General features: G+C 43.9%; 1 protein-coding gene across 7 annotated transcripts in view; it reads left to right on the top strand.

Moving 5' to 3' along the window:
- LARGE1 (LARGE xylosyl- and glucuronyltransferase 1) overlaps nt 1–26564 on the top strand; it is a 499616-nt gene that overhangs the window by 254825 nt on the left and 218227 nt on the right. For all 7 annotated transcript variants that reach the window (XM_025178894.3, XM_025178889.3, XM_089781534.1 and 4 more), the window contains 2 exons: nt 9603–9904; nt 18165–18247. In XM_025178894.3, the coding sequence (XP_025034679.1) occupies nt 9603–9904; nt 18165–18247 (385 nt within the window). The remainder of the gene's footprint in view (nt 1–9602; nt 9905–18164; nt 18248–26564) is intronic.

A 26564-nucleotide genomic window follows, 5' to 3' on the forward strand; every position in this document is an offset into this window, starting at 1 on the left:
CCTTTTATGAGCTTGAAAATATTATTTTCTTACTAGTGTTGTACTCTTGAAAAATATTAGAACAGGGTTAGGGTTTTTTCTCCTTTTGCCTCTCTCCTCCCCCCCCCCCCCCGCCTTTTTTTAAAAACCGAGTAGAAGCCAGTACAGAACAGTTCTACTCCTTTGCTCCCCAGTGTTGTTAATGGTACCACCTGCAGTATTTACAGCTATAAGGAAAAAGAGGCATTGATTGCACTTAGGCACATGCTTAACTTCAGACAGATTTAAGCACCTGGAGGTGAGCATGCATTTTGCAGACTAGAGTTGGACTGATGAATAAGAGCTATAGTTGGCGCTACTTTCATGTAAATGGTCACACCTATAAATGGGTGTGACCAGAAGCTACAGTTCTGGGACCACCACTACAGAAGGGATGTGGACACATTGGAGAGGGTCCAGCGGAGGACAACCAAAACGATTAGGGGTCTGGAGCACATGACCTATGAGGAGAGACTGAGGGATTTGGACTTATTTAGTCTGCAGAAGAGAAGAGTGGGGGGGTGGGGGGGGATTTGCTAGCCTCCCTCAACTTCCTGAAGGGAGGTTCCAAAGAGGAAGGAGGGAGGCTGTTCTTAATAGTGACGGATGGCAGAACAAGAAGCAATAGTCTCAAATTGCAGTGGGGAGGTCTGGGTTGTATATTAGGAAAAACTATTTCCCTAGGAGGGTGGTGGAATGGGTTATCTAGGGAGGTGGTGGAATCTCCATCCCTAGAGGTTTTTAAGTCCCGGATTAACATAGTCCTGCCTGGGATGATTTAGTTGGGGTTGGTCCTGCTTGGGTGGGGTAGGGAGCTAGACTTGATGACCTCCTGAGGTCTCTTCCAGCTCTAGGATTCTATGATTCTATGAAATGGTGAGGTTGCTGGCACAAGGGTGATGTATCCATGTGATGAATGCCAAAAAAGATGCAGTTCTTTCACACTAAATCTTAAAATTATTAGTTGCTTTTATCTTCCCTTCTTCTCCCATTATAAACCAATGAAATCCAGCTGGCTACAGCATTTTCCCTGCAGAATCATAAAGTGAGTATTTATAGTGAGTGTGCTTTATTGTTCACTCCACATTGCAATATAGCATTGCCAGTCCTCCAGGATTGGCCTCGGGTTTCCCAAAATCAGCATCAATCTCCCGGTGACTATAGAAAACAGTCCTAGGGAGTTTAATAGGATGTTTTAAGAAAATGACACTGTCATGTTGGGGGAAAAAAAATTCCCAGAAGAACTTAAGTCAGCGTTCACAACCCTATTCCTATATCCCTTCCACAACTTCTCCCTCTTAGTTAGAAGTATAATTATCCCAGGAGAATAGGCATATACTGAATTCCAGGCAACCACATTCTGCCACGTTGAGGTATTGGTTTAAGTTTTCTTCACAGTGCTATGACTTGTTGCCAATTTTCAGAAAATGGTTGTAATTGCATTTCATTTACTGTGTAGCCCAGGAGATTAGTAATGAGACATGGAGCATTTTCAGTTCAAGATGGCTGCTCCTTACTCAGAAATGGTTGGTAATGGTCAAAAGCCATTACCCTTTGATGGCTGTTCTTAGTCTGCATTTTAGTAGGCAAGTGCCCATATCTGCACTGCACCAGAACTCTAAATACGATACGCAATTTGAACTACGCAAATTGCATATTTTATTTCAATGCTATTTTGATATAGCTTATTTAGTCGTTTGGATCTGTCTACACTGCACCAAATTTCAAAATAAAGTGCTACTCCGAAATGTCCCTTATGCCTCATAGAATGAGGTTTATAGGGGTGTCGGAATAGTGAGCCTGAAATAACGGGATAGGTATTTTGGGATACTTCTGGATATAGAAATTCTAGCCTCAAGGGCCACCAGGCTGTGATCTTTCACCAAGAACATTTTAAAAAGGAGAAAATCCCTCTAGTGCCATTAGAGAAAGCACTCCCCTCAAGTGTTATCCAGAAACATCGTTTGCCAAAAAAAATCAACATTTTTGCTGGAGTGGGGCTTGGAAAAAATAATGATTCATCAAGCAAACAGATGCTTGATTTAAAACCTAATAGGTATTAACACATTGTTTTCCCCAAGCTTCTCTCCTGATCTTGATAATGTGTTATCTTTGCCAAAGTCCCCTCTTGATAACATGTTATCTTTGTCAAGCCAAGTTCCTGATAAAATCTTACTTTCTCTCAGTGCCCATCCTGATAAAACCTTATATTTTTTTGGCTCTGCTTCTTGAAGAAATAAGGGAGATGGTATTTTTAGTCCTTTTCTTGGGAAACATGAATTTCACTAGGTAATGAAAGCAGGAAAAGGAAGATGAGGAGGAAGACAGAAAGTGGGGGGGAAAGGCTAATTATAGGCAAAGAAATTAAGGTACAGGCAGTCCCCGACTTACGCGGATCCGACTTACGTCGGATCCGCACTTACGAACAGGGCTTTCTCGCCCCGGAAGTCGGGGCGAGAAAGCCCTGTTCATAAGCTGCTCCGGTGCCCCTGGTCTGCTGGAGACCGTCTCCAGCAGACCAGGGGCACCGGGCGGGTTCCCGCGCTTCTGAGGCTTTGCCAGAGCAAAGCCTCAGAGGCGCGGGGGAACCGCCGCTGCTGCCGCTTCAATCTGGGTGCCTGTGGTCTGCTGGGGACAGTCCCCAGCAGACCACAGGCTCCCGGACTGAAGCCGCAGCCGCGGCGGGGTCCCTCCCTCTGAGGCTTTGCCAGAGCAAAGCCTCAGAGGCTCTGCTCCCCGTGTCCCTGGTCTGCTGGGGGGGGGGGGCCACAGCTAGTGTGCTCCCCCCCCCCCCCCCCAGCAGACCAGGCTTTTGTTTTGGACTCTGGGGCAGAGCAGCTGGGGCGCTGCCGATTGGTCCTGCAGCGCCCGCTCTGGGCACTACTGGACCAACCCGGCAGCACCCCAGCTGCTCTGCCCCAGGTCCTGATTCAGCCGCTGCTGGTCAGTTTCAGCAGCGGCTGAATCAGGACGCCTGGGGCAGAGCAGATGGGGTGCTGCTGGGTTGGTCCAGTAGCACCCAGGAGCGGCGCTACTGGAGCAACCCAGCAGCACCCCAGCTGCTCTGCCCCAGGCGTCCCCAAGTCAGCTTCTGCTGAAACTGACCAGCACTGACTACAGGAAGCCCCAGGCAGAGTTGCTCTGCCCCGGACTTCCTGGAATCAGCTGCTGATCAGTTTCAGCAGCAGCTGACTTGGGGACGCCTGGGGTTCTTAAGTTGATTCTGTATGTAAGTCAGAACTGGCGGTCAGTTTCAGCAGTGTCTGAATCTGGACGCCAGTTCCGACTTACATACAGATTCAACTTAAGAACAAACCTACAGTCCCTATCTCGTACGTAACCCGGGGACTGCCTGTATATTAGTGTATGTTGGCTCTTGTTTTTAATTTACAAATGAAATGGGAATCTTAACATTTAGTTAGGAAGTTTATCTACAGAAAATGAATACTTGTACATGAACCAATGCCACGTTCAGAAGAAAACACACAGTATTGTAACTACTATAGCTGTGCAGTGCTGTGGCATACCAAATCTCTCTCTTACTTGCCATGACTTAGAAACAAATGCTGAAAGTGCATCAGCAGCTAAGCTTATAGGTGTTACTCTTGGTGAATCCCCAGAGCCACTCAAACATAAGGCTAAAGTTAAGGGAGTATGTCAGTAGGCGATGGCACAAAAAGGGAAAAGTTGCAGATGCTCTAGGTTCAGTGGCTTAAATAGTTACAGGTTAAAGAAAAGTATAGATATTCTTTTTGGGATCCCTGAAGCATAATCTGTTGAGGGTTCTGGGGTGCCCTTTCCAGTACAATCTTATATTAAAAACAAGGAAAAAGTTGTAGGTTTCACGGTGTATGCCCTTAGAACCTCTCTGCACCATCTCTCTGCCCCAGACGTTGTTACTTTTCTGTGAGTTCCTCATAGACCTGTATCTATGTGCAGTATACACAAGCCATACCTTATTCTCCTGCAGTTCCTGTGCTCCTGCTTCAGCCTGCTCTATACATAGTTCCCCTTGACTCCAGTCTCTGTTCCTCCTGGCTTGCTGTGCTTCTCCAAGTGCCAGGTTCCTAGGTCACTTCCCTCAAGTGTGACTCGGTCAGTAACTTTCCACAGCACTTCTGTCCCCTCCCTCACTAGTCAGAGGAAGGGGTGGTTCCCGTGTGAACCTAGAATCTCATAGATGAGTGGGGATGAGGTTCACACAAATAATAATTTCCTGCTTAGCAGATTCATCATGCTATGTGTAGTGGGATTCTCCTTTGGCCCATTAGATTGACATAAACTTTTTCTGTATTTTACGTAGTAACCCTCAACCTTTCTCAATTTAATACCCCAAGCCCCAGTTGGGTAATGCAAGAATTAAACTTGCTCAAAATATTAATTCGTCTGTGTTGTACACATGTATTATGATACTTAATGGCCTGACCAAGTACTATTTTTTCAATGTAACTGTGTGTCATTCCACACAGGAGGGATAGTGCCCAGAGCATGAATTGGAGCTGAGTTGTGAATGATGTCATTGGTAGTTGACTCCCTACATCATTTGTTGCTGAAGTAGGAAGGTGTTTACTCTTTGTAGTACTGGGAAATGTGGGTGGAGGCCTTACCCTTCAAGTAAGGGGGAGGAGCCACTAAGTCCAGGTTACAGTTAATTTCTGGGCACAATAAATGAAAAAACAAAACAGGAGGAGTGAGATCAGAGGTAAAGAATCAAAGATTCAGAGGTGGACAACAAGCAGAGAGCCCTTCTTCCTAAAAGGTGGCCTTTCTTCCTAAAAGGTGTCCAAGAATCCAGTGGACGCCACCCGGGTAAACTGTCCAGAGACTGGTGTGGACAGACAATTGGAAATATACCCTACAGTTGCAGAGCACACCTCCTTCCTCCATTCAACATCCTCCTCTTGGTATGATGAATGGCTGTTTTGGCTAGTGCCAGGAGGAGGTTGATGAGGTGATTCTGAGTGTTTGTGGGGTCACAGTGATCAGGAGGTGCAGGAAAAACTGCAACCAGAACCACAGTAAGAGGTTCTGGAGGAGTCAGAAGACTCTATGTAGATGTGGGTCTTGGTTGCCCAATTGCTGCAAAAGGGACAGATGTTAGGGGAATTCCTGAACTTTGCCAAGTACACTCATATGCCTACAATCCCATTAAGGACCAGCAACTAATATCCTGGATGGTCTTGTGGGCCACACACACAAGCAGCCTTTGGACCAGAGTTTGTCCACCTCTGGGATAGATCTTATTAGCCCAGATGGTCAGGGATGGAACTCCATGGTCTGATGTCCCATAGCCTTTGACTGTCAAATACTGGGAATGGACAACAGGGAATGGATCACTTTATAATTGCCTTGTTCTATTGATACCAGTATGGTCATTATGTTGTTAAATTCTTAACATCTTTGATCTTCAGTTTCCCCATCTGTAAAATGAGGATAATCCTATATAATTTTTTACTCTTAATATATTTTTAAGGATTCATTAGGGGTTAAGTAATGGGAAACAGTTTGTGATCTACTGTTCCTACTGTGATAAGCCTCTGCCTTCTGGCTACCATGCCATTATTTCTCCAATTTCAGTATGTAATTTGTGATCTATATGTAGTGAAATTTATCAAGTCATTTTTTATATTCTTGGTACAGCTTTAATATCTCGGAATAATTGGGATAAAGGACTTGACACCAGTATAAAAAAAGGACTAAGCCTGCCAAGGACCAAACATGGAGCAGCAGTCCCCAAAATACGTAGCTTTATTAATATTTATTAATATCTATTACAGCATTCAAAGGCTTTTTAGTTAATTCACAGAATGGTGTCTGGTTCCTTGTATTCTTACCTGGACTAAACTCAGACAGTCCTTATTATGTATGATTTGATTTTACTTCGATTTAGATTAAATAAAAAAGCCATATATCAGCTAGGAGCATCCTGGCAGCTTATTTAACTGTAAAACTAAAGTGCTGTACAACCAATTCAACCCTTCTACCAAGCAGCATACTTGATAAAATACTAGTGCTTCCTTATCAGCCTGTACCTAAGTCCATCTTTCTTTAAAGGCCAGGTGAAATAAGTATACAGAACATTTAGTAACATTATGCATTTTTGTTTGAAACATTAGTTCAGTCCACAGCAGACTGAGAAGAGCTTCAAAATAATCTCTCAAAATTGGGGAGTGGGCAACTAAATAGCAGATGAAGTTCAATGTTGATAAGTGGAAAGTAACCATACTGGAAAATGTAATCCCAACTATACATATAAAATGATGGGGTCTAAATTAGGTGTTATTCAAGAGAGATATCTTGGAGTCATTGTGAATAGTTCTCTGAAAGCATCAAAAGGGGGATATAATACATGACTATAAAATCATGACTGGTATGAAGAAAATAAATAAGAAATAGTTAATTACTCCTTTCCACAAGAATTAAGGGTAACCAAATTAAATAAATAGGCAACAGGTTTAAAACAAATAAAGTGAAGCATTTCTTCACACAGCACACAGTCAACCTGTGGAACCACCTGCCAGAGGATGTTGTGAAGTCCAGGACTTCAAAGGGGATTTAAAAAGGATGAGATAAATGTATGGAAGATAGGTTTGTCAATGGCTATTAGCTAAGATGAGCAAGGATGGTCTACCTAGCCTCTGTCCGGGCTGGGAATGGATGACAAGGAATGGGTCACTTGATGATTACCTGTTTTGTTCATTTCCTCTGGGGCACCTGGCATTGGCCACTATCAGAAGACAGGATCTGGGCTAGACACACCTTTGGTATAACCCAGTATGGCCGTTTTTAGAACATTGTTGTTGACATTTCTAATGGGCCCGTCAAATGGATATGGAGGTTAAGCCCATATATGAAATTACTCTGCAACATTAGAAAACTTCTCGGTTTCATGTCTAATTATAGGTGGGCTGAAGCCAGTGTCACTGCAAGTATTCATCCAGACAAGAATACTTATCCTGCCAACCTTAAGCATTCAAAAATCATGAATTTGGCTTACAAATCCTGTTTTTTTTTTAATTTGCTTTCTGGTCTGAGCCTTTAGGTCAAATTGTTTCATATTTTCAGGCTTTTCATTGTACCCATGAGTGCTAGAAGCTCAGTTTCTTTTAAATGAATGATAAGATTTTCAGAGTCACTTGCCTCCAAGTATTGGGGTTTTAAGAAAAACACCATCTCTTGCAAGACTTGTGAGAGAACCACAAGGTGGAAACAATACTGTACAGAGGGAATCGATGCAGTAGCCCTGGTGAGATTTTTGGAGAAAAGCTTCTCTGTATTTAACACTTTCTGTGTAGAATTTCATATGAAATAGCTAGACTTGGCAGGATTTGATTTAAATCAGTAGATTTCAGTAAACATCTATTTCAGCAGACACTGAAATCAGTGAAAAGATTGATTGGTAGCAGTCAGCAAAAGTGCAGCCTCCTTCCATTGCCCCATAGGGATTGGGTGTCACCAGCCCTGAAGCAAAAAAACAGCAAAAATTTTCAAATGATGAGAAAAATATTTTTGCTGTTTTTTTTTTCACATTTTGGATAGTTCTAAACAATAGGTAGTTTTGCTGATATTGTATTTTTGTATTGGTTATTCATGAAGGACGTGAGGGTCCAGTGAAAAGAAAAGGATGTGATCTGTAAAAGTTGTCATAATGCAGTGGTCCACAACGCGGTGCCCGTGGGTGCCATGGCGCCCGCTGGGACATTCATGTGCACTCGCCTAGTTACCAGGGCCGGCCCAAGCCATTCTTGCACCCCGGGCGCCTGGCGCATGCGCGATCCTGCTTTTGGGCGTGCGGTGCATGCGCAGCCCCGCGCCCGGCAGCCCCAAAAGGTTGGAGACCACTGTCATAATGCATATTCACAAGGGGACAGGTTAAAGCTTCTCGGGCATTTCCTGTTGTCTAGTTGGTTTTGCTACCTTAAGAAAACTTTTTGTTTTGTTTGTTAAAAATAACTATTTGTGATGTTTCAGCAAGTTACAAATATCAACAAACAGACATCAAATTTCTGTGTCTACACATTTTTACAAACTAAGGGTACATCTAGACTACATGCCTCTGTCGCCAGAGGCTTACCTGGAGGCATACCTGGGTGGTCTACAAATACCTTTGATGTCGACACCCGCGCGTCCAGACTATCGCGCTGAGCCGACAAACAGCTGATTAGCTGTTTGTCGGCTCAGAGTGGCAGCCATGTAAATTTAAATCAAGCGGCGATTATTTAAATCGCCGCTTCATTTTCCTATGTCTGGTAGCCTAATCTACATGCCTCTGGCGACAGAGGCATGTAGTCTAGACGTACCCTTAATCGTGCCTATCACTCTTATTTATATTTTAAAAAATCAAACAGGGTTTTTTGTAGGATGGTAACTTTTTATAGAAGTGCATGCCTATGTGTGTGTGTGTGGTGTATATCTGTGCAACAGTGGAGGCTCGAAAAGTGGTTCTCGTTTCTACAGTAGTTTTTCATAACCTCAGTTTGAGGAGTTTAGCATTGATCAAGTAAGAAAGAAACAGAAGGCTGAAGCAGGAAAAGAACAACTTTTTGCAGCGGAAACTGTATGATTTTCTTTTTCTAAGCCACTCACGAATTGGTCTGATAAAGCCAGTATGATTGGGCACAGTGAGGGGGCTTGTTAAACAGTGCAACCTTTTTAAATGCATGTGGGTGGAAAGTTTATTTTTGAGAAGTACTCGGTACATGGCATTTGCCCATCATCCTCATTGCAGTGACGTGTTGTAAGCTTAGGCCTTTTTAACTGCAGACTGTCTCACTTCTCTGTGGACAACTGTAGCCATTCATTTTATTGGTCTCCATTTAATTTTAACTGAAAATTATTTAACACTGTTTGTTTTTCTTCAGTCACCTCTCAGACATTTGCCTTGAATATAGTGCTCTGTCAAAAGTTATTTAGAAAAACGTTGCTTTCACTAGCAGACGGGCTGCCTCTCTCCATTTTCTTTCTCTAAACCCTTGTAGCAACAATAACACACCTGGAACAGATGGCGGAATGATCCTCTCTTGGGTATATTATATGTAATTATACTTTCCTGTTCATGTGTCTTAGGTCTCTCCTGAGTGATGTAAATCACTCTGTCACACATGAAATCATTCAGGGTCAATTTTTGGCATGATTTGACGCTGGAAATGTTGCAATTTGGGGTGAGAGAGGGAGAAATGGGAAAAAAAATCTGTCTCATGCATTTAAAAAAAAATTCTTCCCCCACTGCATGTCAGTTGTCATTTCCTCTAACAACACATCGATTGTCATTATATTAAATCCTCGTGTTCCTCATTGTCTTCCAGTTCAGGGCCTGATTCTGGCAAAGGTCCCTGTCCCAGACAAATATGCTCATCTTTACGCATGTACTTAAGTTCCCTTTAAGTTAATGAGACTTGAAATCCGTAGGGCTGAATCACTTGCCCAAAGTTAATCACATGCTTAAGTGCTGTCTTGAAATTGGGATTTTAGTCTATATAAGATGTAGATTGATTTAAAATAAATGTCTGGGATTTTTTTTATATATAAAGCACATACAAAATGTTAATCCTGCTCTCATCCAGATATTGTTTTCCATCCCTTAGATGGGAAGGCAGTGTCGTTGTCACCAATCGAATCTCAGGCCCATAGCTCTCATTACACAGCCTCAAACCAGCGGGAGCGGGAGAGCTTGGAGATACGCATGCGGGAGGTGGAGGAGGAGAACCGTGTGCTCCGCAAACAACTCAGCTTGGCACAGAGCCGGAGCCCAACGCACCGCCGTGGCAATCACTCCAAAACCTACTCCATGGAGGAGGGAACTGGAGACAGTGAGAGCCTGCGGGCTGGCATCGTGGCAGGGAACAGCTCAGAGTGCGGGCAGCAGCCAGCAGTGGAGAAGTGTGAGGTAAAACCAAAAAAGCCTTACCAGAAGCAGTGCATGGGTGAGGGTGGGCGGTTAATTCAACCAAGTATTGTGCTTCTGATGTTGTGCAGCAAATTCTAAATTGTTTTACATTATACTTTGCTTTTGTCCCCTTGAAACTATTTGATTTTCTTCTTGATGTTGGTGTCTGTTATTATTTGTCTGATGTCTTGTTTTAGACTCTCATAGTCCAGATTTTGGTGTAAACTGGCCTACTGTACTGACTGCACTATAGTAATACTCATATAAATCATCTGTGAATCTGGCCCCCTTTCCAAAGAGCTGAAAACATTGCTTTTTAAAACCTTATTTGCTTATTTGTGCAGTAGCTCTTTTGTCAGCAGAACTCTGAGGGCTTGTCTACACAGGCACCTTTTGTCACCAAAAACTGCCTTTTGGCGACAAAACAGGGAGAGTGTTTACACTTCGGTGCTATTTTTGTCAGGAACAACACCCAGTTTTTGGCAACAAAAACTTCCAGCCCTGCGAGAGACTTTTGTCTTTTCCCTTCCTTTTATTGTCGACAAAGCCAGTGTGGATTCTGCTGTTTGTTTTGTCAAGAGAACTAGTTTCTTCCAGTATCCCACAATGCCTGCCTTGATGGCTCTGCTCAGTGTTTTGTGATCTCTGCTGCCCTGCAGATAGGCAACCCTCTCCTTTTAAAGCTCTAGGAAGTACGCCAGCTGAGTGAGGTGCTTTGCTTGGGGAACAAAGAGCAAGTCTTTGGAATGCTGCTTTTCTGCTCTGCACTGGGAACACAGTTGCAGGCAGCCTGCTGATGCAGGGAGAGGTCTGGAGAGACTGCTGTGCTGCTTTGACATTCCTCAGCACCGAGAGCTCACAGAGCTACGAGGGAATCCCAAGAAGGGCTGGAATAAGCTCTGCCTTCCTACAACAGTGCACTGTGGGATGCTTACACACATTCTTTGCTCTAACTGACACCACAGTGCTGTGAAATGTCAACAGTGGAAGGCAGAAAAAACAGTGACACCAGTTTTCACTTCTGGCAACTTTTGCATGTTGTCAGCACTTTTGTCACCAAACCTTGCCAGTGTAGGCATAGCCTGAGTTTCTATTCATTGGATTGCTGCTGTCTAATCTATATGTTTTTTTTCTGAATTGCCTATCAATGGAGTATCTAGTGACAGCTGATGCAGAGCCATATGTGAATCTCAGCAATTAGCTGCTGCATATTCTTGTAGGACAGATGTGGCCAATGCCATGGGCTTGGGGGGAGGGGCTGTTTTTTTGGCTAGTCTGTTTTATTGCCTGTATATTTGCAGGTGCATCAGTTGCCATTTAGACATTCAACTATTTGATTGTGTCAGCAAATCAGGTAGCAGGACTTCTAAGTGATGTCATCATGCACCCATAAATTTGCAGGTGTAAAATGGAAAACCAGTGTGAGGATTAGTTCAAAATGAAGCCAAACTGGAAGGACCCAGAGATTCAAAAATAGATTTTCCACCCTTGTTAAAAAAAGTATGTTTAATCTGATGCCTCTTACCTTGTTTGGGGTAAAATATACTATGATTAAGGGGCAAAAATTAGTCCTAATTATATCTTCAAATAATATTAGGCCTGCTGTCTATTCAGTTGACAAATTTGATGCCTTTCTTAAAAACAAAACACTTTTTTCCAGCACTGAGCTTTTTTCCTGACAATCAAAAAATGTAATACTGGGGCTAAAGATTGGGAGTCAGACTTTTTTCTCCTACCAATGAGGATCTCATCTTGCTTTTAGTGTAAGGAGAAGTTTGCAATAGAATTTAATAGTAGGAGGACAAGGCCCTAAGTAAATACATTTGACCTTGCTTTTTATTCTTAGTCAAGTACCGGTTAGCTGAGCTCTAGCCTCAATACCCCTAGCCAATTTAGGACAAGTGAATAGCTGTTAAACTATTTTCTTTTCTTTTTTTTTTTAAAGTGGCCTTCCAAAAATACATGTACTTCTGTGGGATTTAGCTGGAGGGAATGGTTATATAAAACATGAAACCTCACTGTGCATACGGTGCCCCTATCTAATCACATACAATATTGATAACAAAATAGCTTTTCCTTCTTCTTAAGGAATTCACATTATAATTCAGTGACAGCAATGGAAGTTTAATTTTAACTTCTCTGTTATCAGATTTGCCAGGGGTTTCATTGTTTATGCTATTACTGGAGATGCCAGGTTGGGTGGGTGGGTGGGTGGGAGAGAGAGAGAGAGAGAGAGAGAGAGAGAGAGAGAGAAACGAACAGTACACATACATGCTCACTCCCCACACACACCCCACTCTCAGTCTTTGGAAATTTGCAGGTATTAATTGAATCTTTCTGCGTTCGCTGACCTAAGAGTGCCTGAAGCAAGATTTGGAGTGTAGAGTGGGGAAGGGACTGGGAAGCAGTACAAAAGAAGGGGCAAGTATAGAACAATGTAGGAGAATAAAAGTGCTGATGATAGACTGAGGTCACCATCAAGAGCTTTTCAGTTCTTGAAACATTTAATAACTCTCCATTTGGGGTAGTTTCAATAATTATGAAACATTTGAAAAGGCAATTAAATGTGATTAAAATGTTATTCTCGGATAACATATGGCCCGGGTGATAATCTTCATTGAGGTAGCTGATGATAGTTAACATTTATAGCTTATGTGTCCTGTGGGCTGGCATAGCTTTTCTGACGAGGTCATGTCGAACCTGGGAAGCGCAGAGAAACAGGAGCTCGCAGACGAGGACCTTTTCTGAGGGGAGAGTAATGTCTTTACACACCCTTCTCTTAGGAGCCAGTTTAGGTGAGAGTCAGCAGGGAATTGTGTGGATGATGAATTGCATGTGTGAGAAGGGAAGCTCAGTAACATAGGTCTGATCAAGTGGTCATTCTCATCTCATGCTTGCATGAATTGGAGCCGTAGCTTGTGAAAGTTCAATGCCTTGCATTCACAGACCTGGCACTACTAGCGAACCGATTTATTGCTGTGGCAGAATGTAGTTGTCAATGTACTGTAGTTGCTGGGGGGAGTGACTGCAAAGAAGGAGACACTGTTAAGTGGCTATGGGCAATGCCACGGAAGGCTTCTAAATATTCAGACAATGGATTTGAGTGGATTTAGCATTGAATGTGAATGTGAATGAACATGCATGTGAATGTGAATGAACATGCATGTGAATGTGCCGAGAGCAGAGCACTGTGAAGGTGTCTTTGTGGAGATGGTCTGCTACATTTCGTGACAGCTGGAGCTTTCTCAGGGTATGTGACTTCACTCTTAGAACAGAGTTACAGAACTGAGCCTGGAAGTCATTGCCATATGCACCACAGTCAATATCCTAATTATCATCAGAGGTAGCCAGGTGTTGCACTTCACCTTCCAATCTTCTAACTGTGCACTGCTCTGCCATGTTTGCCATGTTTGACCATCTGCATTGCTGCCCTATAGTCACAAAGATGACGTAGTTAAGCTAGTGGTGGACGATAACTGGCCTGCAGTCTGGATGTGGCTTGCCAGTGTTAGCCCCTGGTGGGCTGCTGCTGCTGTATTTACCAGGGGCTAATCCCCGTCTTATTGGCCACCCGAGTCTAAGTCATATTTCTGCATTGTGGCTGCCACTTGGACTGTCCCTGTAACCAGCTTGTTAAAATTAAGTCCAGGAGCTTTGTCAGCATGCCTGCCTCTCTGTCCCACAGTGGATTTCATTCTGTGATGACATATCTGTCTTCCTCGATATGCCTTTGTTTATTTATGGATGTTTGACTGATAATACTGGACATGAGTGCATGAATGGCCACTGCTAAAGAATGTTGCAAAGTTAGTTGGGGTAAGTGTGCTGATCCTGCCACTGATCCTGCCTATCTGACCTCTGGGGTGCCACACCACCCTGTCCTCTTGGGACAGAAGCTCTGGTCTCTTCCAGCCAAGGCAGAGTTGGGTAACAACCCCCCCAGCAGAGCAACTTAGACACTGATCCAGCTCAGCTCTGGGAGGACTCAGGTTTAAGGCCATTGACAGTACCCAAAGAGGACCAAAACCTCAAATAAATCTGGCTAACTCTATTAGGTTTTACTCAGAGAAAGCTCATAAGGTCAGGTCCCTTTATCAGTGAAAGAGAGACATGCACAATGGTTGCGTCCCCGTCCCCCCCCAACAATTTATTTATACTGGGATTGATCATAAACACAAGTGTTTTCATTAAGCATAAAAAGTAGGAGATATGTGATGGCAAGCAACGCAGCAGCTAATCTTAACACACTAAGACTCTCGTTACATGCAAATTCTTACTCTCATGGTTTCCAGATGTTTCCAGCTAGCATCTTGAATAATAAGTGAGGGGAGGAGGGTCTCCTGACATCTGGATACTCTCACTATTGTTGGCTTCCCACTTTTATGTGCCCTTTGCCCAAGACAGGAATTCTTAGTTTTCAGTTCAAATTTCCCTTACCTTGAGTGAAAAAGTACAAGATCCAAAATGGATTCCAACATTAGGGGGCTTGACCATATGTCTTAGCATGACCAACCATAATCCAGGCTTACAGGGGGGAAAAAACACATTGATGGATTGTTACCTTGAGCACTAGGCCATTAAATTTCTGGAGTATCAATTATGGCACCATTAACACATTTAAAACTATAAACAGATCAAGACTTCATATTTCTAACTTCACATACAAGAATGATACATGTACAAAAATATAGCATATACATTCAGCAGATTGTGACTTTAAAATATGTTACATGATGCATTTTGCCTAACATGTCTTTGTGTTATGCATATTCATGTTCATAAGCCAATTTTCATACAGCAAGGTGGGGGCCCTCTTGACAGCGATCCTCAACACAGACTGTAAGGGGTTGATTTGTGAGGGGATCATTCCGATGAAATTGAGGCCATAGTCTTAGACTCAGTTAATATAAGTCTTCACTGAAAAAGGAAGTAACTGGAGCATTCATATCCTGGCTGAGCAACCTTTAATATCATATAGAGTGTTATCGATGTCAATGAGACAGATATCATCCACATATACGTTCTTATCACTCTTAGTTGTTGGTAGGTCATAAGCACATATGTTAAAAAGAAGAGGCGCTAGAACACGTTCTTGTGGGAATTCATTACAAAGATGCCTACGTTTGCTAACTTTGTCTCCTGCTTGTAAGATGAAAGTCCAAATCTTTATCACTTCCGTGAAGTAGTACACCTATTTGACTGTCAGCACCCAATGCCAGACAGTGTCATAGGCAGCTGACAAGTCCACAAGGATAGTACCAACTTTCTTGTCCTTCTCCAAGGCATCTTCACTGTCTTATGCTAGGCAAGTGACTTGGTCCTGTACCTTGTCTTGAAGACCATTGATCTGGACGTCACAGTGCACGAATCAGTGTGACCAGGTGTGGATCTGATAGGAGGGACAGACTCTTCTAGCCACTTGAGATAGAAGCACTGAGGGCACGTCTAGACTACCCTCGGCTTCCAAAAGAAGATATGCCAATTTGCATATCTTCTTCTGATCCCTTTTTTGGAAGAGATTTTTTTTAAAGCACTCTAGCTGGGGTTTTTCGCACAAAACCCCTCCTTTTTCAAAAGAACCCTCTAAACCTCACTTTTTGAGGAATAAGGGTTCTTTTGAAAAGGGAGGAACCCCATCTAGACTGCTTTTTTTCCACGAAAAAAACCTCTTCCAAAAAAGAGATCAGAAAAAGATATGCAAATCTGCGCCAAATTTGCATATCTTTCGGAATCTACGGGTAGTCTAGACATGCCCTGAGGAATTCCGAAAGTATCTGAGACTGCTGGCCAATTTAGTAATCAAAGGGAGATGGCCCTGGTAGTGAGGGACTTCATAGATAAGAGGGGGTTCTCATCTTACCATTATTGCTCAGTCTTGCCTCTATTTGAACTGCACTTCATCAAGGTGCAGAATATGGATAGCTGTAAAGAAAGCTGGTTGATGGTGCTGTTTTGCCTTTGAGCTAATAAGGTGGAATCTGTGTATTGCCAGTGATGCAGCCTATCTTGTCTCACCAGCTTTCTCAGGGACTTCATACATATGTCGAATAATAGGGGGGAGAGGACTGAGCCGTGCAGCATACTGCATGTGAAGATTTTGGAAGTTAAGGGACCAGCTGTCCACAATAACCCTCTGAAACATTTCAGAGCATTTTTGTTCATTCCCGCAGCACCTTGGAGGCAAGACGGGAGCATCTGGTGATCAATAGTATCAGGTACTGCAGAGAGGTCCAGCAGGAGGCATATGGATGTGTTTCCCTTGCCTCTGGGCAGGAGGAGATCATTCAACAGAGCAACAAGTAGCATCTCTCTATTATGCTGTGGCCAGAAGCCTGTAAGAGGAGGATCTAGGGCATTGGCAGCTGACAGATGGCATGAGGCACAGTTTTTGGTAACTTCTCAACTGGCTTGCTTAGAAAAGGCTGGTTAGAGACAGGAAAGGCTCATGGTAGCACTGTTTAGAACCTGATTTTTCTGGTTAGGACAGACCAGGCAAAACTGTGCTTGCAAACAATATTGTGTCTAAGTCCAGTCTACAGCATGGCTTCAGAATTATTTTACTTGGTCTGCAATCACCAGAAGGAAGTAGAATTTAAGCTGTGTATAAAGCCAGTCTGCTAACATGATTTTAAGTGAAAAAACTTTAAAAACAACAAATGGTCCTGCAGCACCCTAGAGACTAACAAAAAAAACATAGTCTCTATCATGAGCTTTCATGGGTAAGTTTTTTAATTTTTTTCAGTTACAGACTAACACGACTACCCCTCTGAGACTTTTAAACATGATTTTAACTGACAGTAAGGGCTTAGAACTCCATAAAGTGATAGGCAAATTGTTATACTCAGTGTTTTGATCTCTGTTGCTCTTCAGGCACGTGCTCTTCCCCTTTCAAAGTTCTGGTAAGTATCTGACAGCTGTGTGTGCTCTTTGTTTGGGGAACAGAGTAAATCATTGGAGTGCTTCTGTTCTGCCCTGCACTAGAAACACAGAGGGAGGGGGACAAGCTGCTGGCTGCTTTGGCATTCCTCAGCACAGAGAGCTCAGAGATACTCCTGTTGCCTCTCCCAGCAGTGGAGGAACCTATGGGAGAATTTGGAGGGAATCCCAAGATGGGCAAGGATGAGCTCTGCCTTCACACAACACTGCACTGTGGGACATACACTCACAGTGCATTGCTCACGCTGGTGCCCCCAGTGTGGACATGATCTGTCGACAGAGGAAGGAAGTGTGCACATCCTCTGGTGATTTTTGGTTTTTCAGCTTTTGGCTATGGACATAAGTTTTATCAGCAAAACTTGGTAGTGCAGACATACCCTATGCGTGAAAATTCCTATTTGCTCTTTGCCTCAGGAGCTCCCTTCAGAAAGTGAGAGCTGTCTGAGTCAGAAACTAGCTAGCCAAGCTTCAAAGGGAAGCCAGTGAGACATTCCTACAGTTCTCTTTGGCTTCTTGATTCAGGTTTTTTTTTTTTTTTTTTTTTTTCCCAAAAAGGGAAGATCAAATCAAAATCTGTAAAGGTTAATTTTCTATTTTCCCAAAGCAATGGCACTGATTTACTGTGAACCATTCACATCAGGGTAAATGAATGATGTTCATGTTAATAATTATTACTGAGAATTAATAGCACCTTTTTAACTTTCCTTACCCTTCCTTGAGATAATAGAAGAACTTGCCAAACTTCTGCCACAGATTCAAAGGAGAGTGGGCAGAAGTGTTAAAACTATTCCAGTATCCCATTCTTGGAGTCTTACTCCATCCTTGCTCATCCTCAGATTAAAAGCTAAAATAATCATATTTAATTTTTAGATCATTTAAATTTCTGGAACATGTCTGCTTATAATGGATCTCTATACACTTGCAGATCTCAGTACAGAAGATAAAACAGTGTTTAGAATATCTGTGCATATTTGTACACCTTTAATAGTATACCTGGAAACTGTGTGTGCATGTATAAATATGTAACGTAATGCTCACTCTCTCACTCTCTCTCTCTCCTCACACAGATGATAAATACAATGCCTTTCCCACATCAGATGTAATTTAGCAGCAGTAATGACTTTGGAATGATGATGGTGTTATAACTCAATTAAAATGTTTTTAACAAAACTGCCTCAAGTGGGCTGCAAACAGCTGCAGACCACCCACTCCAGTCTCTAACAATTGTGGCAATAAATATAGCCCGGCATGTCGGTTTGCTCTTTAATGAATGATAAAACGCAAAATAAAAAGAAGACTTTATTTGTTTCCTTTTCTCCCTCAGACAATCCATGTTGCCATTGTTTGTGCTGGGTACAATGCCAGTCGGGATGTCGTCACACTTGTCAAATCGGTCTTGTTTCACAGGTAAAATTGTCTTTCTCATCTTTTATGTCATGTGTCTGATTCCAATAAAATAAGCACTTGCTCTTTCTAAACTGTCACTTTGGGGGAGACCAGGCTACTGCAAATGCTCCTGTTTGGAAGGAAGGCAGGTTGGGTGCTACTGTTCCAGGAATAGTTTATAATTCTATCTTCATGCAGACTTCTAAAGTGGCCTCATTAATCAGTGGCCCAGTCAGATACACCCAATACATTATGCGAGCACACAGACTGTCTCTCTGTACTATAAAATACCTGGCACACTTGAGTGATGTAAAATATTAATGTAATACTCATTAGGCCTAGGTATAATAGTTTATGGCACAAGTATAGATAGGAATTTGAGATTTATACACGGACATTGGTATTATGTTGTCCGGGCCTGCAGTTTACACCATATTTTTACAAAGTAAACCTGTTACCATGCACGGTATACTCACCAAGGGCTAGATTAGGCCTCAGCAAAACACTCTCTGCAGGATCTGGCCCACCAAGCTACCAGATCTGGCCTGCAGATGCAGCAGGGAGTCTCAAGCAGACTCCCCTGCTTGCCCCTCCCCTGCACGCCACTCAGAAAGGTGACTGGTGGGCGGTTTGTGTTCCACAAACTCTTAACAGCAGGGAATGCTGCTCCTGCCCTCAGCACTATCCTGAAGAACAAGCAGCGTGTGAAGCACCATTCCCCCCTCTTCTCAGGCTCTTATTCATAGAACACATGGCCCTGCAGCCTATGCAGGGGCAGGGCAGGCTCTTGCCTGAGAAACATGTTGGGCTGCTGGCCAGGAGTCAGCCAGGTAAGTGTCTCCCAGCCAGAGCCTTCCTCTGCCCCCCTCACGAGCCTCTATCCCCTCCCAGTCTCTGCACTCCAACCTCCTGCCCCAGATCACCATGCCCTCCTGCCCTAGGTCACAACCCAAACCCATGCACCACAGTCCCCTGCCCTAGGTCACAACCCACATCTCTGTCTGTACCCCAATCCTGTGCCCCAGATTACAACTGCCTCCTTCACCTAAAATCCCTCCCAGACCTCTCAGGCCCTCCTGCACCCAAATCACTTATCCCTGTGCTGCACAAGACAGCCTCCAAGGGCCAGATTCAGCCTGCCAAGCCAGTTGATCCAGCCAGCTGCTGCCCTGCTGCTCCCTCCTCCCTCCTCCCCCCAGACCTTGGGACAGGGGAGCGCGTTAAGTCTCCTTTCCCCGCCAGGCGTGCATGGCACCAGAGGGAACCTTCAGCTGTTCAAAACAGCTGGTGGTTCTTTCTAGGCACTGGGGGATGAGGGGGCAAAGATTTCATGCTCTCCCCCTCCCCCAGGCCAATCAGGGTCTGTGGGTGGAGGAGCACAGGAAGGCTTCTGGCCCCACCCTCTTCCAGGACAGCCCATGGCCGCTTTAGAAATTTGTGAAGTGGCCCCCTTTCAAAAACTATTGCCCACATTATCCTTAATGGGTGATGCTTGCCGGTCAACCTTTCTCATCCCTACTCCTAAATCAGATGGGTGGTGTTTGAGTCCTACTTGTAAATGACTGCATAAAGTGCAAGGCAGTGAAGGATCAGGTCCAATGAGACCATTTATGGACTACTGAGTGTGAGCAAGGGTATCAAAATGTGACCCTATAACTGTACTGATTGCAGTTATGGATATGACTGCAGCACATGTAGAAATATTTGATTAAGCTTTTGGTCTAGATAGATTAAATGCTAGATCATGGACACTGGCTGCTCTAGTATGTACCCAGGATTCCGGGTTGGGAGAGCTAGCCCGTGTAGCTCTCTGAGCTGCTGCAACTACTTCTTCAAGGAGTGTCCCTGTGCGTGCTCCACCTTGGGTGCTTGAGCGCCAATGCAGCTCTACTCAGAGACTTTCGGTAGTAGGGCCCATGGGTTGGCTGCAGACACAGGACGCCGGCGCGTGACATTTGAAACAGCTATCGTGCATGCGAAGTCAACTGTCTCTTTGGTTCCTTCTATACCACCACTGGCTTTGGTCGCAGCTTAGCAGTCACCCTCATTCTTAGCTAATGAGTTAATAGTTAATACTTAGCTTTATTACCATAGTTGTTAGTTTCTTTTTTCTTTAAAAAAAAAAAAAAAAAAAGCCTTTTTTTCTGGGTTTCTGTTTTCTCTGGTTCAAGTTTAAGTAGTATAGTCTATAGATAGTTCATTGTTGCAGCACCAATTGGCAGAAACTTCCCTAAGTTGTTCTTTTACTGGGACATGCCTGGCTCACCGGGATTTAAGCGGTGTACGGGATGCAGACTATCCATTCCCATATCGGACAGGCCCTCTGAGTATGTCTACTGCTTGGGTGAGGAGCACTCTACAGATCAGTGCCCTTATTGCAGGAAACTCACAAGAATGAGAAAAGCCAGAGAACTCCATCTAAAAATGATACAGCTGGAGAAGACCACTCGACCTGCCTCAGACCGTGAGCGTAGCATGCCCTCCTCCCCAGGCATCCATCCCAGGGGCGGCATCTGAGAGAGGGATTCCCATTAAGTCGAGCCCAAAAGACCAGGAAAGGGCCCAAGTACCTGGAAAGAGGTCCCATTCTTCCTCAGGAACTGAGTCCCCCTTGAGGAAGCGCTCTCTCAATAAAAAGTCTGCCCCTGCACCGATACAATCTGAGTGCCAGAAGAGCAGGCAGGGAATGGGGCTGGCACCAATACAAGATGAGACCCCAAGGAGAAGGCCCACCCTTCCTCCACCAAAGTACCAACAAAATAGGTATCCATTGAAAAAATAAAAATAAAAAGGCTCCACTTTGGCACCGGCAAGAATGCCATTGGTGTCGACCACGGCACTGACAAGAGCACGTTTAACCTCAGCACTGAGCGCCACAGTGCTGCCTCCCACAGGGCCCCCTGCTAACCAAATACTCGTCACTGGCAGCTCATACGAAACAGCTCGTACCGCTGCAACCCAGACTGCCAGCACCAATGGTGCAGATTCCAGTGGTGCCCATTCCACTCCTGCCTCCACCGGTACCACAATTCATCAAGTCAGCGAAGCTAATAGTCTCTTCAGTACCGGGAATGCCACTATTCAGTACCGACAGCACCCTGAATAAATCAAGATTTAGCCTCTCTACCATGCCAGCTTCAGCACCACCTCTATTGAGTGACAATGACAACGATGATGATGATACAGTTCAGATGCATACCCAGACACTCCTCACCCAAGCCCACGCAACAGATTTAGCAGTGGCAACAACCTCAATGGCTCCTGCCACCCATCCATCCTAACTGGCTGTACTGGGACCTTTGGGCAGGATATAGAACACAGCAGCCACAACAGCTACCACCAACTCCTAGACCCCAGGTCTCTACGGCCCAGTCTTCTGCTCATTCCATCTTGTCTGAGGAAAAAGAGGAGGTAGACATGACGGGTGAAGATCAGACACCTGACTCACCCCCACCCACCCACATTTCATCATTGTCTCCAGACAATACAATTGTTCCCCCGCCTCCAAACTTCAAATTGTTCCAAGAAATGTTTAAAAGATTTGCAGGCAATCTAGAGATACCCCTGTCAGCTATGTCTGAGACTTAGCATAAGCTGACGAATATACTGCATGCCTCTTCTCATGCCAGGCTGGCTATCCCCATAAACGAATCCCTCGTGGACCCAACAAAAACTATTTGGCAAATGCCAGCTACGATTTTTCTGACATGTAAGAGGTCGGACCATAAATATTATGTCACCCCAAAAGAGGCCGACTTCCTTTTTTAACACCTGTCATGGCTTCTTCCCCACTCTGGCATGATAAATGCAGAAGTGGGGGCCAGCAAAAGTACCCCAAAACCTTATCTACCAGGTTTTGGTATAAAATTTCCCCCCAAAATCTCAACAATTTAGATTTTGGGGATAAAATCTCCACTGCCACCACCCAAATATTAATAAAGCAACCAGGGAGAGACTACTTGGGAAATCTCACCCCTACAGTTCAAACCAGGACACACAAAATTAACCATTACCAGGTTAATAAAAAGAAAAGAGAAAGAACTTTTATTATCACCACAATATTCCTGTTGCAAGCATAATGAGTAGATGGAACAGTAACAAAATAATATACTCATGGAGGAGAAATTTACCATGGGCCAGGAGCTGAGTTACAAAGAAGAACAAAACCCATTTTTAAATGCACAGACCAGATCCCATTTCCCAAACCATAAAACAATAAAACCTAACGGATTCATCTAAACTTTTTCCTACTTACAGACTGTGAAGAGTATTTTCTTAGAGGGAGACATCCTGTCCCCTTCAATAGCTGGAGAGAAACTCCCAGAGACAAAGGAAGGAAACCCAAAAATGCCTTTGTCTGAGTTTGAGATTCCTACCTACATTCCTATTGGCTGAATCTACCTGAGTTAGGTATAGTTAACTCTTTAGTCCCCAGGCTGCTGGCTAACCCTCATGATCATGACAACACCCAACCCCAAATTCTTTGGTGGTGGATGCTGTCAATCAGAGAAGAAAACAGCAGGCTACCTGGACAGTCCCTTATGACAGAGACTGGAAGTGATTAGATCTAATGGGCAGAAAGTCATATTCATCAAATAGCCTTCACCTCAGAATCTCAAACTATTCCTCACTCCTCGCGAAATATACACACCATGTATTTGATCAGCTTACATCCTTTGAGTTTCTCTCTGACAACAAAAGAGAACAGTTTAAAGCAGACATCAATGAGGGACCATTAATCTCCAGAACGGCTCTTCAGGCTGCTATAGATTTGGTGGACATGGCATCAAGGTCTCTCTCCTAAGCAAATCGTCATGAGGCATGTATCATGGCTCCAACTTTCAGGTTTCCTGAGAGAAGTCCAAGCCACAGTTGAAGACTTGTCATTTGAAGGGACCAAATTCTTCGCAGAATCCACAAACACCTCACTCCACACATTAAAAGACTCATGAGCCACATTAAAAACACTTGGCATTCATTTACCTGTTACAAAAAGAAAAAAGGGAAGGGCATTCACAGAAAGATACAAACCAACATCATTCAACCAGCAGCCAAGGCATTATGACAATAGGTATCAGCCAAGCCAAACCAAGCACAGGCAGTCCGCTGAGCAGACAATAGCTCAACAACCTTCAACATACTGAAAGGCATTTTGAAGGCCTGGTCGAGGGTCTGACAGCCCCAATGTTTCCAGGGCAGCAATCCAAACCCTCTACAACATTTGGCAGCAGACTAACTGCATTCTATTCAGCTTGGCGTACCATCATTACCCAGAAGTGGATGCTGGAAATCATGAAAATGAGTTACTGCATTCCATTTCTAACCATCCCCCTTCTCCATCCTTCTTCAGGGACCCCTCTCACAGGTATGTGCTCGTATGAGAGGCACAACACCTGCTACAGCTGGGTGCCATAGAAAAGGTACCACCAGAACACAGGAGTAAGGGATTTTACTCCCACTACTTCCTCACCCCCATGAAGATGGGAGGATGGAGACCTATTTTAGATCTCTGCAAACTCAACCATTTCCCAACAATTCAAATGGTAACCCTCACCACCACTATTCCTGCCTTAGAAAAGTGAGTTTGGCTGTCCACCCTCAACCTCCAGAATGCGTATTTTCATATTTCGACATACCTGTCCCACAGATGATTCTTACAATTCATGATAGGGAACCTGCATTTCCAGTACAAAGTGTTACCCTTTGGGCTCTCAACAGCCCCACGGGTCTTCTTGAAGGTCCTGGCAGTAGTGGCCACCTACTTACTCAGAATGGGCATCACCATATTTCCATACCTCGATGATTGCCTGCTAAAAGGCGCCACAGTGTGTGACACAGAACAGGCAGTAACAACCACCAGAGCACTATTCGACACTCTGGGCCTCCAGATAAACTTAGTGAAGTGCATACTAACTCCTACACAGACTTTAGAATTTATAGGAGCACACCTAGACTGCAAGATAGCAACAGCATCCTTACTAGAACAAAGGTTCTCACTCTGAATAACAGACTCTTATGACACATGGCCATAGCCACATTTGTGGTGCCACATGCCTGCCTCCACTTGAGGCCACTTCAGGCGTGGCTGAGAACGGTGTACAAATACCTTACCATGTCAGGCAAGATAAAGACCATGCTCACATGGTGGACCCTGCACGACAGTTTGTGCAAAGGGGTCCCTTTCCATCAACTTCCAGCATCACTGACAATCACTACGGATGCTTTGCTATTGGGTTGGGGAGCTCACTTGGGCAACTGTGTTCTTCAAGCTCAATAGGTCAATAGGTCAAGGAAGAAGTCAACAAGTACATCAGTCTGCTCGAACTCATGGCAGTCCACAATGCTTGTATACAGTTCCTCCCTCTGATTCAAAACAAAACCGCACAAAAACGTATGGACAATGTCACTGCAATGTACTATATCAACCGGAGCCCGATCTTACCAGCTCTTCTGGGAGGCAGTGCGACTGTGGGAATGGTGCATTCTATGAAACATAAGGCTGATTGTCTTTGCCTGGGAGATAGGTTGCAATGTGCTCACGGACAGCCACAGCAGACACTTTCCACAGAATCACAAGTGGGAAATCGATTCCACAATTTTGACACACCTTTTCCAGAAGAGGAGGGTTCCCAATAGTGGACCTAATTATCATCCACACAAACACCTGTTTGCCCATACTATTGCAACAGGGTGGTTATAGGCCCCCTTTCTCTAGGGGATGCGTTCAGCATATTGTGGGAAGCACCCCTACTACACTCATTCCCACTTTTCCTGTTTCTACAACACACTATCAAGCAGGATAGAGCTAGGGTATTACTCATAGTTCTCAGCTGGCCCAGACAGATTTGGAACCCTCACCTCTTGCAGATGAGCATACTTCCAGCATATTATCTCCCACCAGTCCGATTCCTGCTCACACAAGCCCTGGCTTGTGTCTGGGGGGGCGGGGGGAATATTCAGGACACAACAAAAAAAATTCTCATTGTGAATAAATAGTCCTGGAAGGACTTAACGGCAACACCATGTGATTCAGACCACTGCACTTTTCCAAGATGAGCACAGCAAATGATCATATACAGAAAGAACAGAAATAAAGACGTTCTTTAGGAAGTTCCAAAATGGATTTGTGAACATTAAAATCTTTTACATTTTTGAAACCATTATCTGTTCCTTACTAACACTTCAAAATATTTTCATGTAATCTGGGCATTTATTGTCTTTATCCTTAGCTTTTTATTTTAAATATTTATTGTCAGTGTATTTGTGATCATTTTGCCCAAAGATCAGTTACTTTGTACTTTCTCTCCTACTCCATTCCCTCATTTAGGGATGACTTTAGTGTTCTGTGTGTTTCCTGCTGCCCTACAAAGTGTAGGGATTTTTTTATCCTTGTACTATTATTTTAGAAGAAATCACTTATTTGATTCCGTCCGGTGATAGAAAGATAATAACATTATAAATAATCCTCACCATGACTAAGCTGCAACATCTATTTTCTGTTTTAAAAAATTAATGCATTCTGCTGGCTGAGTCCGTCATACTCAGGAGTGTGACTGGCATAAGGTTAGCAGTACAGCAGCTCCCAAAGGGTTTGTCGTGATTAGTAGAAATGGTCCAGTTTAGGTCTGGTTTTGCTAGTATGCTAATTACACATCTCTTACATCTAACTGGGTTTTTTTCTTCTAATGAGATGCAGGGTAACGGCTTTAGTTTTATTTTTAGCTAGTGGAAACACACAAGTCAAAACATACTCAGATCCATCCGCCATAGAAATAGCCCTTCTCCTTAGGAGCCAAATTGTTCAATATGGAGGGAGAGGAGACAGGAAGGTCAGCAAGGTTTCTTTCTCATTTTGCTGAACAAGCCAGCGGTGGGTCTGTCACCCTAAACATCAACTGGGGCCAGGCCTATCTATGCAGAGTCCCCGTGTCTCAGTAACACTTCCTTGGTCACATCAAAAGCCGAAGAAACTTTTTCGGAATGTAGAGAGAGGTCAAAAGAAACATCAGATATTTTCAGCTGAAAATTAGAATCACAGGGTTGGAAGAGACCTGAAGGAGCCCATCAAGTCCCACCCCTTGCTATAAAAGCAGGACTAACCCCCCACTAAATCATCCCAACCAGGACTTCGTCAAGCCGGGACTTAAAAACCTCTAGGGACGGAGATTCCACCACCTCCCAAGGTGTAACCCATTCCAGTACTTCACTACCCTCCTAGTGAAATAGATTTCCTAATAGGCAACCTACACCTCTCCACTGCAACTGGAGACCGTTGCTCCTCATTCTGTTATCTGTCACCACTGAGAACAGCTTCTCTCCATCCTCTTTGGAAACCCCC

This window comes from Pelodiscus sinensis, chromosome 1 (genome assembly GCF_052426305.1).
Source record: "Pelodiscus sinensis isolate ZL-2025 chromosome 1, ASM5242630v1, whole genome shotgun sequence".
In the NCBI taxonomy this organism is placed as follows: domain Eukaryota; kingdom Metazoa; phylum Chordata; order Testudines; family Trionychidae; genus Pelodiscus; species Pelodiscus sinensis.